This window comes from Hippocampus comes, unplaced genomic scaffold (assembly GCF_001891065.2).
Source record: "Hippocampus comes isolate QL1 unplaced genomic scaffold, H_comes_QL1_v1.1 scaffold117, whole genome shotgun sequence".
In the NCBI taxonomy this organism is placed as follows: Eukaryota; Metazoa; Chordata; class Actinopteri; order Syngnathiformes; family Syngnathidae; genus Hippocampus; species Hippocampus comes.
The window spans coordinates 679,246-695,481 of record NW_017805225.1 but is presented as its reverse complement, the minus strand read 5'-3'; the positions used below and the strand labels follow the sequence as shown (position 1 = coordinate 695,481).

The 16,236-nt window shown below is 45.8% G+C and overlaps 2 protein-coding genes across 3 annotated transcripts; both read right to left on the bottom strand.

Moving 5' to 3' along the window:
* Positions 1-32: 32 nt before the first annotated feature.
* cryz (crystallin, zeta (quinone reductase)) lies at positions 33-3,801 on the bottom strand. Its single transcript, XM_019869287.1, has 9 exons — positions 3,600-3,801; positions 3,006-3,158; positions 2,331-2,494; positions 1,742-1,793; positions 1,507-1,656; positions 1,178-1,279; positions 953-1,048; positions 627-825; positions 33-378 (listed from the first exon to the last, which is right to left on the bottom strand). The coding sequence occupies exons 1-8, from the start codon at positions 3,705-3,707 to the stop codon at positions 664-666; spliced, it is 987 nt and encodes a 328-aa protein (XP_019724846.1). The 5' UTR covers positions 3,708-3,801; the 3' UTR covers positions 33-378; positions 627-663.
* Positions 3,802-4,538: 737 nt separating this feature from the next.
* LOC109515479 (polypyrimidine tract-binding protein 2-like) lies at positions 4,539-16,146 on the bottom strand. 2 transcript variants are annotated; one of them, XM_019869283.1, is made up of 17 exons: positions 16,056-16,146; positions 15,422-15,443; positions 15,198-15,249; positions 14,785-14,948; positions 14,637-14,708; positions 14,483-14,554; positions 14,239-14,397; positions 13,652-13,762; positions 13,012-13,177; positions 12,545-12,622; positions 12,166-12,278; positions 10,108-10,141; positions 8,039-8,131; positions 7,804-7,920; positions 7,637-7,736; positions 6,289-6,366; positions 4,539-5,800 (listed from the first exon to the last, which is right to left on the bottom strand). In XM_019869283.1, exons 1-17 carry the CDS (start codon positions 16,061-16,063, stop codon positions 5,671-5,673), a joined length of 1,569 nt encoding a protein of 522 aa, XP_019724842.1. In that variant the 5' UTR covers positions 16,064-16,146; the 3' UTR covers positions 4,539-5,670. The 2 variants fall into 2 exon arrangements, with proteins under 2 accessions (XP_019724842.1, XP_019724841.1); XM_019869282.1 differs by lacking the exon at positions 16,056-16,146 and adding an exon at positions 15,866-16,049.
* Between the last annotated feature and the right edge of the window lie 90 nt (positions 16,147-16,236).

Sequence of the window (16,236 nt, the reverse complement as noted above, 5' to 3'; positions counted from 1 at the left end):
CGTGATAACAATGACACGCAGTCATGTCCTTATTTGATTATTTATTTGAGCTTTTGCATTCATTGGTAGCCGAACCATATTTAAAACACGTCCATCCATCCATTGTGACTGCATATAGCAGGGATCCACAACCACCGGGCCGGGCAGCGGGGAGGACGTAAACTCACCTGATGATGTGACGGCGTAGCGCCATCGCCCCTGATTATGTTCCACGGACATACGTTAAGCAATAAGAAAGGGGAGCGATCGGTCAGGAAGAGTGAGGGCCATCTCCCGGAACGTGGGCTGTCCGTGTGTACGTGGAGCTTCGGTTACCGAAGCTACAGTGGCGCACGCTCGGTCGCATCGGATGTCACCCGAGAGGAGAGGAGGTTGTGTCTGACCCAAGGAAAAAAACAAACACATTTTGAGACACTAAAATGCATTTGAAAAGAGGAATGCAATGACAGAAGAAGGCTGTTGAATATTTTAGTTGGTACGCGTTGCAGATGAGTGACTTGAGTGTCCTGCGATGACATTGAAATGGCAGCTAGAAAAAGTCGGGGAGAATCTTAACATATTGTCCCCATTGCACAGTTCGATTGGATTCCATCGTAAATATCACAACATGTCTTGATTTGTTTGGCCATGAAAAGTGCTTCTTCCTACAGTTGGGTTTGGTGATCACATGGTGAGCACCATCTTCCCGGTGGCCCCTCGAGATTGGATGATGTCATGGTGGGCCTGAGCAGCCTGGTCCAGTCGATACTGCTCACCGACAACCGGACGCAGCCGACCAGCTTCCATCCCGGCAAAGAGCAGCGCCGCGCACTCCTTCCTCTCCGCCTGAGCGAGAGGAAGAGCAAAATTCTACTCAGTGGACTGTTCGATGTTGGACCCAATCTTGACATCATTCTAACATCGTGACCAAAGGATGTTGATGTCTTGATATTAAATCCGACGAACAGTTTACCAGTGTGGCAGAGAAGAGTGACACTCCTATGATGCTGCTCTCTTTGGCCATTGTGTCTCTGGGGTTCATTTCGATGGAGCCTCTGGAGCCCACAATCTAAAGAGGAGAACAAGAGAACATATTGGTACATGGAAAGGGAAGCGAGAGGCAGGAAAAGTCATACAAAGGAGCAAATCGAGGACGAGGACTCTTCCGTGAGCTACGGAAACGAACGATGCCACTGACCGCGACGCGTCCTCCAAACGTCAACATTTGGAGATCGCTGTTCAGGTTGATGTTCGACAACATCTCCACAATCACATCTACTCCTTGGCCTTCTGTGGCATCCTGAAAGAAAAGAACACACCCTTAAAACTAATGGCACACACCCTCATGAGATCCGATCAAGGATCCCTATCAAAGATTTCGGTGATCTGCAGAGTCATATTATTAGAAACAGCTCTCAGGAGGCTCTCCTATTAGATATTAAGGCTCTCCGTCCACAGGAAGTGGAGGCCTGTGTGTGTGTGTGTGTGTGTGTGTGTGTGTGTGTGTGTGTGTGTGAGAGACGGTACCATAATTTTGCCGATATAGTCCTTCTCTCGGTGATTAAACATCAGGTGAGCTCCGTTCTTGGCCGCAAGCTCCATTCCCTGTTGGGTCCCGGCAGTCCCCATCACTCTGAGGCCCAGCATGCGGGAGAGCTGACACGTTGCCAGACCAACCTATGAACACCAATTAAGATCTTGTGTCTTTTTTTTTGGGTGGGGGGTTGGGGGGGGATCAGGCATGTGAAAAAAACGCTCTCACCCCTCCACTGGCTCCATGGACGAGGACGGTCTCTCCAGCCTTTACATGGGCCCTGCAACGTACCCAAAAACTCATTTGTCACTTGGGATGAATGTACAAATCCATTCATTTTCTACCAAGTATAACGCTTGTCCTCATTTGGGTCAAATGTGAGCCGTGGCCTATCGCAGCTAATGTTGGGCAAGAGACGCGATATGCCCTGGGTGCCAGTCACTCTCAGGGCACAGAGACAATTTCGAGTTTCGGGCATGAGCGCTCCGCGTTCGTTGATATGGGATGGTGAGTGAAGCACATGATTGGTATTCACCTTCTGCGCGCTACGTCACGGCCTTCGTAGGAACGCCCCCAAAACATCAGCGAAACAGGCAGCACCACCACCACCACATTAACATGTGATGCAGCCGAGTGGACTCAAATATGGCGACGAGATTTCAATACTCGTGTTAATAGCCACATTGGCTAAAAGGTTTGATGACCCCGAGCCAAAACCATATAAGCTTGCCTTGACTTGCCACAGTACATCGAGTATTAAGTTTTACAAAGATATCGAGGCCGGCAGCATCCGGCGTGTCTTTGCGCTGCGTCTTACTTGTGAACCAGAGCTCTGTAGGCAGTGAAGTATGGGATGCCGATGGCCGCTCCCTGGCTGAAATCTAAAGAATCGGGCAGCTTGTAGACGCTCTCATCTGCGGCAACGGCAAATTCCGCATAGCCTCCGGACTGGGTGGATGTGGTAAAAACACGATCCCCTGCCTGGAAAGCAACCAGACGGGAAAACATTAAAAAGTGTTTTTTTTTTTTATCTTAACCCAAAAAGACCATTGTCTGGAAAAAGAAGAAACCTTGAACCTCATTTAACAAACAAATAGTTGACTTGAGGGATTCAAAAGTAGTAATCCATCAATTTGTTGTGTATCAGTAATGCAATGAGATGATTAAATATGTATCCGGTTTCACTGTCGTAACGGCCCGCTTAGGGAGGACGTCACTCTAAAGTGGCCGTGACAAAAAAAATGAGTTTGACACCTCTGACATAAAGAAGAATATACTGTAGTCAATCGCAACACACCGGCTGCAGCCATTTTCGTCTTAAACAAGACCAAACTCCTCACAAAAATAAAATAAATCCTGTGCAAACATGCAAGGAAGTATAAAAATGGCCGACATGACTCCAATCATGGTTACTTTGATCAGGAGCATGCATTTTTCATGTGGTCAACAATAAGCAGTCAACTTCGGCGGTAATGCGGATGCGTTCGCCAACCTTCACTGCCGTGACGCCGTCGCCAATACTTTCGACCACGCCGGCCACGTCGGTGCCAGGTATGTACGGAAGTGGGGGCTTCCGGGCGTAGGTTCCAGCTCGGATGTAGGTTTCCACAGGGTTCACTCCACATGCATGGACACGGATTAACACCTGCACCGAAGCGCATTCAAGCACAAAAGTAAAGCTTGCTCAGATCTTAACACAAGATGATGGTTTTCACACCAATGCCAGACTGAGGTCAATTGTAACATTTCTCTCCTTCTAGTTGATATTTTAGCCATGCATGCATTTTCTGTTTGTGCTGCACCGCACAGGTATTTTGCAAACCACTCTAAACAATTGAGCCAATATAGCGGTTTGAAGTTGCTAACTTGCTCCAAAATAGAGACGCGTGAAAAAAGTCACAACCCTCAAGTTTCACTGAATAACACACACACAAGAGTATTTCGTAGCTTTCCAAATGTCTAATTAGTACAAGGCATTTGTGTACACTCACAGAGCACCTCACGGAATGGTTCCAAAGTGCGTGAACTCCCTAGCTAGAGTAACAACTGTAGTTCGTTGCACGACGTCAACTCTGCGTCGACTCACTTGTCCGCTTCCAGGCTGTGGAACTTTCACATCGGCGCATAGTTTGAGGACAGAAGGCTCTCCGAATTGACTCACTCGAATTGCTCTCATCACTTTGAAGCCCGACATACTGGACTGTACCTACTAAACGGCTCGACAACAGCCTGCGTTCAAGTCCAACCAGCCGCCACAGCGATTGTTATGGCACTGCTTTACCGTAATCGGCCGCAAGCGAGCGGCGTTGGCCACCTTCAAAATAAAAGCTTTCAACTTTGGCATGCACGTCAGTGGTTTGGATTTAAAATAATGTAAAATCATTTCTTAGCGGTCAGGCAACGACGACTTCACCCAGGGAGAATGAAAACTGTCTCGAAATAGCACCAAGAAGTGTTCTGCAGTTGAGACAGAAAAAAACGTCAGTGAAAACTCTACATCAATGACCAAAATTTCACCAGATTTAACAAAAAAATGTGTTAAAAGGTGACATTTCGTTATCCCGCAACCAGACAAGGTCTAGTCTGTGTGCGGGATAACAAAAACAGATTTTTAAATTTAAAATCGGGTGTAAAAAAAAGTCCAAATGTCAGATGGCAAAGGCCTTTTATCTTGAAATGTAACATCAGATCTTAACGAAAGTAGTCTGGCTGGCTAACTAGCGTGGCCTAGTGTGCCCTAGACCAGGTCTGGTTGCGGGATAAGACCCGCAACGACACATGCATGCAACTGCGTCCGATGACGAGTGCATCTCAAAATGTTGTTTTCATCCAAAATACAACAAAATGACTAGAACACTACAGTAACTTGCTTTTCTTTGGACAGCCCCCTTCTGTTAGATTGGATTTTTTTTTTTGGTGCCCATAAATGTTTATATTGTCACACAGCTGTCAAATAGCTTGTCTTCCAAAATGGGTTTTAAACAGGACAGTCAACGGAGGGACAGGTGGCGCAAAGAGAAAGAAGAGCGAGCAGAGAGCAGTTTATTGACAGGCAAGAAAGAGAGGATAAACATTCTGGTCTGAAAACACGACACAATTTAACTCAAGTGTTGGTTTTAAAAAAATAAAAATAAAAACGTTGAATTTGTGATCATCTAAGCTCAAATGTTTCATTATTGGGGAAAAAGAGCAAACAAGTAACACTAAGTCACGCATTTAATAAATGGAGATGGGGAACTGTTGAAATAGCCAAGAATCAAGTGTCATATCTAAACAGACTAAAGGCACATGTACGTTGATCTGAACCTCTCAAACCAGAGACCAAGACCAGGAACACGTGTTGAAACCTCATCCAGAACAGTTTGACCCAACGACTTGAACAAAACATTTCAGTTGACTATCTATACAGGGTCTGTCAAGTTCATCCCGCGATCGAACTCACGTGTATTATATCCCCATTTTGGCTCTCTCATTTAATGGACTGAGGTCAATCACCACAACAGCAAGCCCTGCCTGCTTTAAAAATGATTCTCAGTTTCAAACAGTGACCTGGCTCAATGTTGAGCATGACCCGTGTCGAAAGAAACAGGCGGGGCCGGAGAGGCTGTTCAAGTTTCAATGTGACATACGTGACCAGAGTCACACCATTTACTGTTAAGGGACTCGGAAAGAGAAGGACAGAAGGCGTGGCCTGGACTCAGACTGCAGCCCCGGCTCAAACTGTTGAGACGCGATGCTGATGCTGGCTCACGCCTCAAGTCCGGAGCGCACTGAGTGGCGAAGGTTCGCAAGTGCGTGGGCACCGAGCGAATGTTTTGGGGTTTTCAAGGTCGCAAACGGTCACAAAGCCATTGACCAACAATTTTAATGGTCTCGTACGTTTTTTCTTGTCGCAAAGAACTTTTGAACGTATTCCAAATTTGATGGCGACAAGAAAATGTTTGCAACCATTAAGTGTTTGGGAATGTTTGGCGAAAGTCTTTGCGACTGTTTACAACATTGTACATACCCTGACCAAAAAAAAAAAAGTTTGCGAGGTGCACGCCCACTTGCAAAGCTTCTTCAGCCCTCAGCATTGACGCCGTGGTTTTTACAATAGTGTAAAAATGACAGCGACCTCCTCGTTCAGTGCAGCACTTCCAAGTCGGCTGTCAGGTTTAGATGGTGGACTTGGAGAAGGAAACTTTGAGATGGTGATTCCCACCCATGTCATAATTATGAAGATCCATCAGAGTCTGGATGGCCTCCTCCACTGACGACATCTGGATCAATGCCATCTTACGGTCCCTGGAGGAGAAAGGAGCACAACGTGATGTCAAAACGAGGCGCACTGACACTGTATTTAATCGACAAGATTCGGTTATGTGGCTCTTAGAGACATACAGGGCGGTATTTGCTAACTGCTATTTGCTAATCGCTAACTGGGGGTTCTGTATCTTGCTCAAGGATGCTCAGACATGGTCACACGGGCTTAAAATCGAACCCCCTGACCACTTTACTATTGAGCCATGCCGCCCCCAACATCGCGCGAGTAGGCCTCATTCTTTTTTTGCGGCTTTGGAATACTATGCAGGACAAATAACGACGTCTGAAACACCGGTGAAAGGAAACTTTGATTCTCTCCTCTTTCATCGATAACCGCTTCTACCGAGAAGGCGTACCTTGGAAGAGTTGTTACAACTGTATTCTTGTGGATGTAAATGGTACACAGGCTACATGGAAATGGTAGGCAAGGGATGGCAGAGTGATTAAAATTCAAGGGCTTCTCTTCTTACTGGAAGAACTTGAAGGCCTTGACCGACCCCCCGCTATTGGAGAACAAGAGACGCAGGTCGTCCTCTCCGATACCGTCCCTGGAAAAAGACAAAGCGTTCGAGACAGGACAACGCAACACTGCCGCTCACACCAACAGTAAGCTTAAGCAAAGGCCCACAAGGGCAAAACATGAGCTCCCCCCGCACTCAATCGTGACATTGTTGACAAAAACGATGAGCGCAGTGGACCTTGATGAGCGGCACGTATCCCACCGGGCATCCATAAAAGTGGTTCTCAACTATTAGCTCATGGACAATGAGTAAAAACGACAACAACGAAAAACAACACCACCAGTCACGATTCACACGGTTTTGTCGTGCTCTCGGATTGGCTCTCATTCGATCATGCGGCAATACCACATCCAGGCAAAGCGAGGAGAGAAAAGAACGCTGGATTGTTGGAGCTCTACCGGATGTTGGAGAGATGAAGCGTCGCAGAGGGAGGAAAGATGTTCTGAAAGTTTTTGGATCCCGGCTTCTTGAAGCGATGTAGAGGAGAGCCGGAAAAATCTGGAAAGTAAGAACACGTGACGTCTTCTGGGGGCCAGCGAACGCTGCGTGACGCGAGCGCGCTCACCTTTGGTTAGAAGCTGGTCATCCAGCCCTTCCCTGGGCAGAGCCACAGTTTGATGTTTGGACAGTGTCACTCTCATCACTTTACCAAACACTTTCTGACCATTCAGGTGGCTCATGGCTACAGACAAAGCAGAGAAACAGGTCAGTTTCTATGTGTGGGGGGGTACGACGTAGACTGAGAATGTCAAATCCCGATAACGATCTTACAATGGAGAGCCCGGAACACCAACACTCACCCAGCTGAGCCTGGTTACCATCTGACAACTGTATTAAAGCGCTGTCCTTTTTATTGTAGAGGATCTTCACCCGCTGCACGTCGCCATAGACGCCTACACATATGGAGACACAAAGACAGAGAGAGAGAGAGAGAGAGAGAGAGAGAGAGAGAGGTGGACCAAGACAGGGAGAGAGAAAGATAGACAGAGAGAGAGCACAGGATGTAGGAGAGCATGAGGACAGAAAAGACAGAGCAGGAAAGGAGGAGCCGACGTAGAACGATGAGCGCAGTGGACCTTGATGAGCGGCACGTATCCCACCGGGCATCCATAAAAGTGGTTCTCAACTATTAGCTCATGGACAATGAGTAAAAACGACAACAACGAAAAACAACACCACCAGTCACGATTCACACGGTTTTGTCGTGCTCTCGGATTGGCTCTCATTCGATCATGCGGCAATACCACATCCAGGCAAAGCGAGGAGAGAAAAGAACGCTGGATTGTTGGAGCTCTACCGGATGTTGGAGAGATGAAGCGTCGCAGAGGGAGGAAAGATGTTCTGAAAGTTTTTGGATCCCGGCTTCTTGAAGCGATGTAGAGGAGAGCCGGAAAAATCTGGAAAGTAAGAACACGTGACGTCTTCTGGGGGCCAGCGAACGCTGCGTGACGCGAGCGCGCTCACCTTTGGTTAGAAGCTGGTCATCCAGCCCTTCCCTGGGCAGAGCCACAGTTTGATGTTTGGACAGTGTCACTCTCATCACTTTACCAAACACTTTCTGACCATTCAGGTGGCTCATGGCTACAGACAAAGCAGAGAAACAGGTCAGTTTCTATGTGTGGGGGGGTACGACGTAGACTGAGAATGTCAAATCCCGATAACGATCTTACAATGGAGAGCCCGGAACACCAACACTCACCCAGCTGAGCCTGGTTACCATCTGACAACTGTATTAAAGCGCTGTCCTTTTTATTGTAGAGGATCTTCACCCGCTGCACGTCGCCATAGACGCCTACACATATGGAGACACAAAGACAGAGAGAGAGAGAGAGAGAGAGAGAGAGAGAGAGGTGGACCAAGACAGGGAGAGAGAAAGATAGACAGAGAGAGAGCACAGGATGTAGGAGAGCATGAGGACAGAAAAGACAGAGCAGGAAAGGAGGAGCCGACGTAGATTTAAAAAAAAAAAAAAGAGGTGTGAAGGACGGAAGGAATTCAGTTAGTGCTAGAGAGACAGAGGATGAGAAAGGACAGGCTCTTCCCATCTGACTGCCACTTGAATACAACACTTGTAATGCTAGTTTTGGATTCGGACCGTCAAACATGGCTGATTTATTTAGCATGTGTGTGTCAAGTAAAACAGAGGAGCCGTAAAAATATACGGTGAGTGGTGAAAGAGGAAAATGCCCTTTTCAAAGCGCAGCTGTGCGACTGCACGAAAAGCAGAAAAAGCTGCAGCGGAACTTTGGAGCGTCAACACAGGGTGACGCATGTACAGCAATAATTTAAAAGGACAAACTGTAAGTGTGGGCTGGTTGGCGGCCGTTAAAATTGGAAGAACATTCATTTTGGGACAAGAGCCGACGGCGCCGTTTCACTGTTTGAACGGAGATAGGACATTTCAAATTGCAAAAGCACGTTTTTCATACCATCACTTCAAAAGACACGGCGGGAAGATTTAACAATAGAAGGAAATCATCTGATGATACAATTGAACGCAGCTAATTAAGAGTGAAGCAGTAAAATGGCATGAGGACTGGAATGTCATATCAATCTGTCTACATAGAAATATCATGGACACCCACATATTCACAGTTCGGCACATGCCGATTCACCTATTTCCAGACACACACACAATATATATATATATATTTTTTAAATCTTTTTTTTTGGGGGGGGGGCAGCATTTTGGGGTGGGGGGAATTGAGTTTTTTCCCCCCGACATTTTATTTCATCTGGCGTCACTTATATGTAGATTTTTTTCTGCTCTATCCTCTCGCACCAAAAGGTCCGATTATTTGCTTCCTTTGTTTATTCCCTTCAATGTCATCGTTGCCACGTGTGCCCCGGAGCGGCGCATCGATGGGCTACTGTAGATTTATCAGTGTTTACATTCCACTCCCGTTAGGGGATGTCCAATATGCATTCCAATTGTATTGACATTTTGAAGAGATCGGACTCTGATTTGAAGACATCTGATTCCGTGCGTTGGCTTTTTTTCCCCTCTTTACGCTGCCCCCCCCAAAAAAAGAAAATCTGAATGTTGTCACCTGAGACATGCCTAAACAGAAATAAATAAATAGAGCGGAGAGTTTATAAAAAGCAAAAGCCATTAACGGAAGAAATCTAGTATGCCTTGTTGTATCAAAAGAAGGCCGAAATAAAGTGACTAGCATTATGGGTCAATTATTTGATTGGACGTGCAGAAATAGAGCGCAAACGACCAACCATGCGACGATTGACCGCTGCCATTCACGGGGGAGAGGACGCAAATCAGCCTGCCAAGAATTGACAGCCACTGAAATGCATTGTGAAAAAATAAAAGAATACTTCCATAAACGCTGGAAAACTGCTAGTATGCGTCTCCCATGAAACACAGGGGTTGGCTCGAAAAAAAAAAAAACACAGGGGGCGGGGTTAGGAATCCACAATGGTGTGAATCTGCGGGTGCCAAATGATGAATATGCGGGAGTCCGCTCTAAGTGTAACCACTTTCCTGATACAAAGATCTGCGTGCAAAATTGCTCCAGTATAACACGTTGGCGATTTACAGTAGGAGTCTTTGTTCTCATGAGGTCATCGCTACGGCCATCAGACCACCTCTGGAATTGCCAATCTTCTAATGCCGATAGCGCAGTGAATACGACGAAAAAAAGCTTCGGCGTGTCACGATCGAACGAACGTCCACGACACTTGCGAAGAAAAAAGTCGAGCAAACCGGATAAACAGAGAGAGATAAACAGATTGAAAAGTAGAGAGTGAACATACCGAAGAGGGTAAAGAGACTTTGAGGCGTGACCATCTTTACAGAGAGAGACCGCAGAGTAGAGGACAGGAAGAGGAGGAGCAGAGGAGGAAGAAGAGGAGAGACGAAGGTAGAGATCAGACCACCCGGCATTGGACGAGGGGGAGATGATGGTTTCCATGATGATGACGATCAGAGCAAAGATTGTTTGGGGAGAGGTCGACAATGGCACCGGTCGGGTGAGACCGCAATTGCCCAAAAGAAGGGGACATCCACGGAGGAAAAAAAAAATGGGGGCAAACATACAATAGGAAATGATGCGGGGTAGTAGGGAGGGACAAATAAACACGACGTGCGGTCGAAGGGGCGGGAGCAGAGAATGAAAGAAAAGAGGCGGGGGGGAAAGGAGAGGAGGACAAAAACCAAAGCAGAGGTCAGTCAACAGCATCAGTGGAACATCAACGGAGTGAATGAGTGCCGGCTTGATTCATTCAACAAACACACACGCGCGCACAAACAAAATACTCAGGTGGGCGCGCACACATACTGCCGAATGAATTCATCCGTGTAGGAAAAACAAAACAAAACTAGAAAATGAACAGGAGGAAACCAAGAGCGAGCGTAGATGAATGACAGACGGGTGGAATAGATCAAACCACGAGGGGGGGCGGAAGTGGAAGTCAGTCTCGGGATATTGACTGGCAGGTGACAATCGGCACAGACGGCCAGTAACGATACAACTTAAGAAGCACGAGTATCTTTCGCTTTTCAAATATAAACGTGAATCACATGATTGGTAAACACATCTCACTCCTCTCAGGCTCTGGTGATCTGCCAACGACGCCCTCGGCCGCGGGAGATTTTTCATCCCTCCGTGGTTTACCTTCATGGTCTTGGGGGTCAGATTTTTCACTTCTTGCCAATGGCAATGCTAAGAGCTACTCGTAGCGTAGTTTACAATAAAAAGGATTTCAAAAGGGGGGAGGCGGGGGTGTGACAGCCAACAATGAAATTCTCTGTGAAGAACATAAACCCCAGTTTGAACTTGCTGCTTTTCCAAACGCTCAGGTCGCTATCAACAAGCCAACGGTGGGCGCTATATGACAGATGTCAACGCATATGGCCTGTCGGCGCTAACGTTTTGCAAAATCAAATCTGTCAATTAAGGGAGCTATTGCGTCATCAAGTGTTAATTAGCTTCAATAAAAAATATTAAAAAAAACGCCCACAGAAGTTTAGGGGGGTATTTGAAAGCAGGAAAAGAATATGACTGAAATTGGAATGGGAGCAAGACAAAAACTGAGCACTTCCAGGGATTTCAAGGACAGCAGAACCTCTAAAATCAAAGGCCCGTACCGTTGTACTTTTGGTCATCCAAAGAAAGTCCCGTCAGCCTCAGTATGGGGCCGGAGTAGGAGGAAAAGTCCGACTCATTCCGTGTGTCTGCCCAAAGAGTCACTTCCTCTTACAGTTTTGCGAGTTCGGACATTTTATCGTTGACGGTTAAATAACCGTTCACTTTTATGCCAAATGCTCACGTTAAATTGTAACTTTCGACAATTTTTTGATAATGACCGCGGTTTAAGCAGACTGCGTTCAATTTTAGAGGTTCCACTATTCAAACAACGAGGCGGCAATGAACGCTGCGGTTGCACAAAGACGGTGACAAATGGGGACAGACATGTGAAAACCACCACTCCGATGTTAAGGCGCTCTCAAAAGGGAAATAAACAAAGACGGACTGAAATAGTAGAAAGAAATAGTCTCTGACAGAAAGGTAATTCAAAGAAGAGATTTTTGATATAGATATAACAATTTTGTGTGTGTGTGTGCTGATGGAGAATTGACACTTAACAGAAAACTAGTTCCAAAGTACAAGCATGCTAGTGTCCAGATAATCGTCTAATATTCATTTGTCTTGTATATGATGTTAATTTGTTAGGTTTACATTCATCCAAATATACAAACATTTGAGAAGACAAAATTAAAGACATACTTAACCACATCCGGTTGCTTCCCAACACTAACAAAGACACGGCAAGTCGAATTAGCTCTCGGGAGAATGTGTACGCTTCATGTACCTCTTCGTTCAGGTTCGACGCCAGCAGCACTCCCGAAACTCCGGACCCTGACAGAGCGACACGTCCTGCGGCGGCTGCCGCGGCGGCTGCGGCGCTCAGAGGGCTAATGGCTCCTGTGAGCAAGCAGAATGCAGAAACATCTTCTCGAACACGTCATCCAACACGTCATTCAGATGTTTTAAAGCGTGGTGGAGGGGAGGGGGGGAACACCACAAAACAGGATTCATACAGGACATTCAGCAACAACGATATCATACAGAAGCAGCATACATGCAGACAGCGGGAATAGCGTAGAGTTGAACGGGCTCAGATCGAAGAAAGATCTAAAAACGTTCTCATCCCAAAAGTGTATCGACAGCAAAGTAGACATTGGAGGTACCTGCACCCTGCGAGAGGGAGAGAGAGGATGAGTAACCTGCCCCACTTGAGTACGACGCCAGCGCTCCAGACGGGGTGCCTTCAAGAAAGCACACGTGCCGAATCGGTCCACAAACGGTGATAGAACCGAGCACAGTCGGCAGTCGATAAAAGGAAACACGAGGCTGAGCAGGCGCCACTCCGGTTTTGACACAACGGTCACTAATGTAACAAAAATTTACTTATGGGTTGAGGTCCTGCTTCAAGAAAATATGGGCATGCATGCATTGCTTTGGGGGGAAACTCAACGACTATGTACACTAGAAATCGGGCTGAACGAGTTTGAAAAATAATATATGTATTATAAACACACACACACACACGAACCTGCCGTGTTGATTTGCATGGTGTCTAAGCCTTGACTTGGCCTATAAACGTAATCGGACGTGGGCTAGAGCAGACGCAACATGACAACATTGTTGAAATTACCCAATAAAGAATGATCCTTGCTTGACTCTCCATCTCCAGTCGGTAGGTCTGGTCGCGTGTAATCTCGACTCTTGTCGTTGTTGTATTTGACGTTGAGATTGACCAGTTTACTGAAATCGATCCTCAAAGTACAGCAAGAATTATAGATGTTCTGTCCATCAAGAGACTGTCCGAGGAGGAGACAAAAGACAAGACGGTGTTAGTGTGCAGGTGAACGGTCCTTGCAAAAAAAACAGGACGAAAAGCTGAAACAGATTTGGATTGCCCCCTGCGAACGTTTGAAGGAATGAAGAACTTTTTTGGGGGGTGGGGAAAGATGATATTGTGTCAAGGTGGCCTGAGGTATCTAAGTTAACAGAAAGCCGTGTCTGATGAGCTTGGTGTTTCCTCCCACGACAAGCCTCGAACAACAGAACTGTGGGTTAACTCAGATGCAAATAACCAGGTAACGTACTGTAGAGAGAGGGAGGGATGGCACTACAATTAATAACTCTCTATTTAGAAACTATGCTCTGTTTTGGCCAAGGACCAAGGGAGCCAAACGTCCATATGTGTGAATGATATGCAAACTAGACAAGTGCACACAAATGACCACGATGCTATGCTACCGGTTAGGAGTTTTAGAATCTCGCAGACCAACCAGTTTAGCCTGCTGGGCGTTGACAGGATCACTGAACTGCAGAAGTGCTTGAAATTGGTTGTTCTTGGTGAAGGTAATGATCTTCATGACCGTCCCAAACTTGCTGAATATCTGAAAAAAGATTTGGAAAACAACATAAGCAATTTAGTCTTTTCGAACAGTGTCGTTGAAATCTATGAGGACAAACATCGAACAACAAATGCTCACCAAAAGAACAACAATTGAACATCAAAAGGTGAATTGAGATCAGACAAGCAAATGCATGAGGAAATCATATTTTTGCTATGAACAACTTGTGTGAGATTGAAAAAAGGGATGCATAACAGTATGTAAGCCATTTATCACAAACCGAGTTAAAACTTTTACTTTGCTTTTAAGTTTTATGATTAAGAGGTTAAGGAATGTACTAATTGGCTGCATCTCAGTTTTTGACTGTAGTTTTCTACAGTTTCTGATTGTAGAATGGACCCCTTCCAACCCCGCATAGTCACGGTTCCCCACCTACAGATGAGCATATTGGCAGATTTTTTTTCCTTCCTCAATTTTTCCCTGAATATTTGTGCTTGAGATGGTTCAAAACATAATACCTGTTGCAGAACATCAAGAGTCACGGGATAAAACATGTTGTCGATAATAATACGCAGGACAGGACTGGGAGGCGGAGCAAGGTCCAGAACCCCGTGGTCTGAGGATGGAGAACTGCCATCTTGAACCGCCGAGACCGCCTGGAGCACTGCCTGGGCTCTCTGGGAGAACAGAAGAAAATCCGACATCAGGCCAAAAGCCTTTCTTGTTTCCTCGAGCTGGGATTTTTCTCAACAATCCGAATACCTGGTTGAGCGCAGAGTCTGTTTTCAGTTCCTTATGGTTAGAGTACTGGATAAAGACGGGACTATTTCTGACCTACAGGAAAGAATCCACAGAAACCGCATCTATTCATTCCGCCATCAAGTGTAGGAGCAAATCACATGAACGGATTTCAGACCTGCGGCGTCACAGCCGAGTAGTAGTTCACCATGGTAATGGCAGCTTCTGTTGTGCTGAGCTCCAGAAATGCCTTGGAGGAAAAATTTTGTTGTCAGCCAAACATTTCGCTTCACAGTAACCGCATGAAACCATGTTGTAAGGTATACCTGGTTTTTCCCCTTCAGCATTAATATATTGGTCACTTTCCCAAAGGGAAGTCCCAGTGCAATGACTTCTGTCTCTGATACTTCATTGGGAAGTTTTCTGATGTGAAGCACTCTGGATGGAGGGGACTCATCCAGACGCTGTTTCTTAGTGTCGCTGCCGTTTGCTGAACACGCACATAATTAATTATTCAAGCACGTGAACCAAAGGTCGCCGTACCGAACAGTGCATTGAAATAAACTAGAGCAGTTTCATTTCACTTTCAACAAGCCTACTAGAAATTCCAATCGGGATACAGACCTCATCACAGCACAGAAACAGCTCTTATTAAAGTGCTACATGAGGTAACATTGAACACTGAAGCAGGGAATATGTCAGCTTTAAATTTAAGAACGAAACAAAAAGGTTTTCTTACCCGTCATCGTGTTAGGGCTGCTACTGTACATATTGAGCTCATCCGAGCCTCTCTGGCGTGAAAAAGAACAGAAAAAAAATGAAGCTACCTGCAAGGCTTTCATCAACGTAAGTGATGATCAATTTTTGTGTCTGAAGAGCAGTAACCAAATCGCTCAGGCACATCATTATTGTTCAGTATTATTGTTCAGTCAACAGGCTCAGAGAGTAAATAAGGATGCTTGCCTTCACACCAACCCCAACATCACTGCAAAAGCGAAGAATGCATTGATAAGGAAAAGCGAGTCCCAACACGTACATGTGCATGAAAAATAGAACATACATCTATCGACAAGTGCGTGTGTAATACATATTTCTTGAATTTTACCTGTCATTTTTCACGTTTTACATCATATAACTTTATTTTTTAATTTCAGGCTAGCAACACGCTTTTATTGGTCAGTTTGTAAGCACCTAATTTCGACTGAATAAAGCTATTTCCTAAAGTTACGCACTCTGTTACACCTTCTACCGTGAGCGTGTGACTAATGCGGCTAAAAGTGAAATCAATTGCGACCTTCTAATAAAACGCCAGCAAAGAATTAAAGTTAAATCAACCATATTTCCCGGTTAACATCGCTCTGGATATCAAATTAGGAATACCTACATTACAAATATAAATGACATTACCTCATGATACTAGCCCGGTTCATGGGTGGACTTTATGTTTAGCTAGCTGTCACCAGGTCCTGTAACAATGCAATATCAAGGTTTGCAGCTCTGCTAACGGCTAGCCTATCTGAAACCGAGAACGCAACGCAGCGTCCCTTCAGATGTCTCATGCGTTACGAAGACGCGTCCACAATCGAGGACATTTTACCCGTCCATTGCAGCTCTTTGTCCGCTTCTGTGAAACCTACACCGACGTCGACCAAGTGGAAGCAAAATGGGCGCCTTCTCATCAACAAGAAAGAGGGCTCCATACCGCCACCTTCTGCTTTGGAGGGTGGCATCAACGTCATTTACATTTAGCCTTGACGGTACAGTAGCAACATTTGATG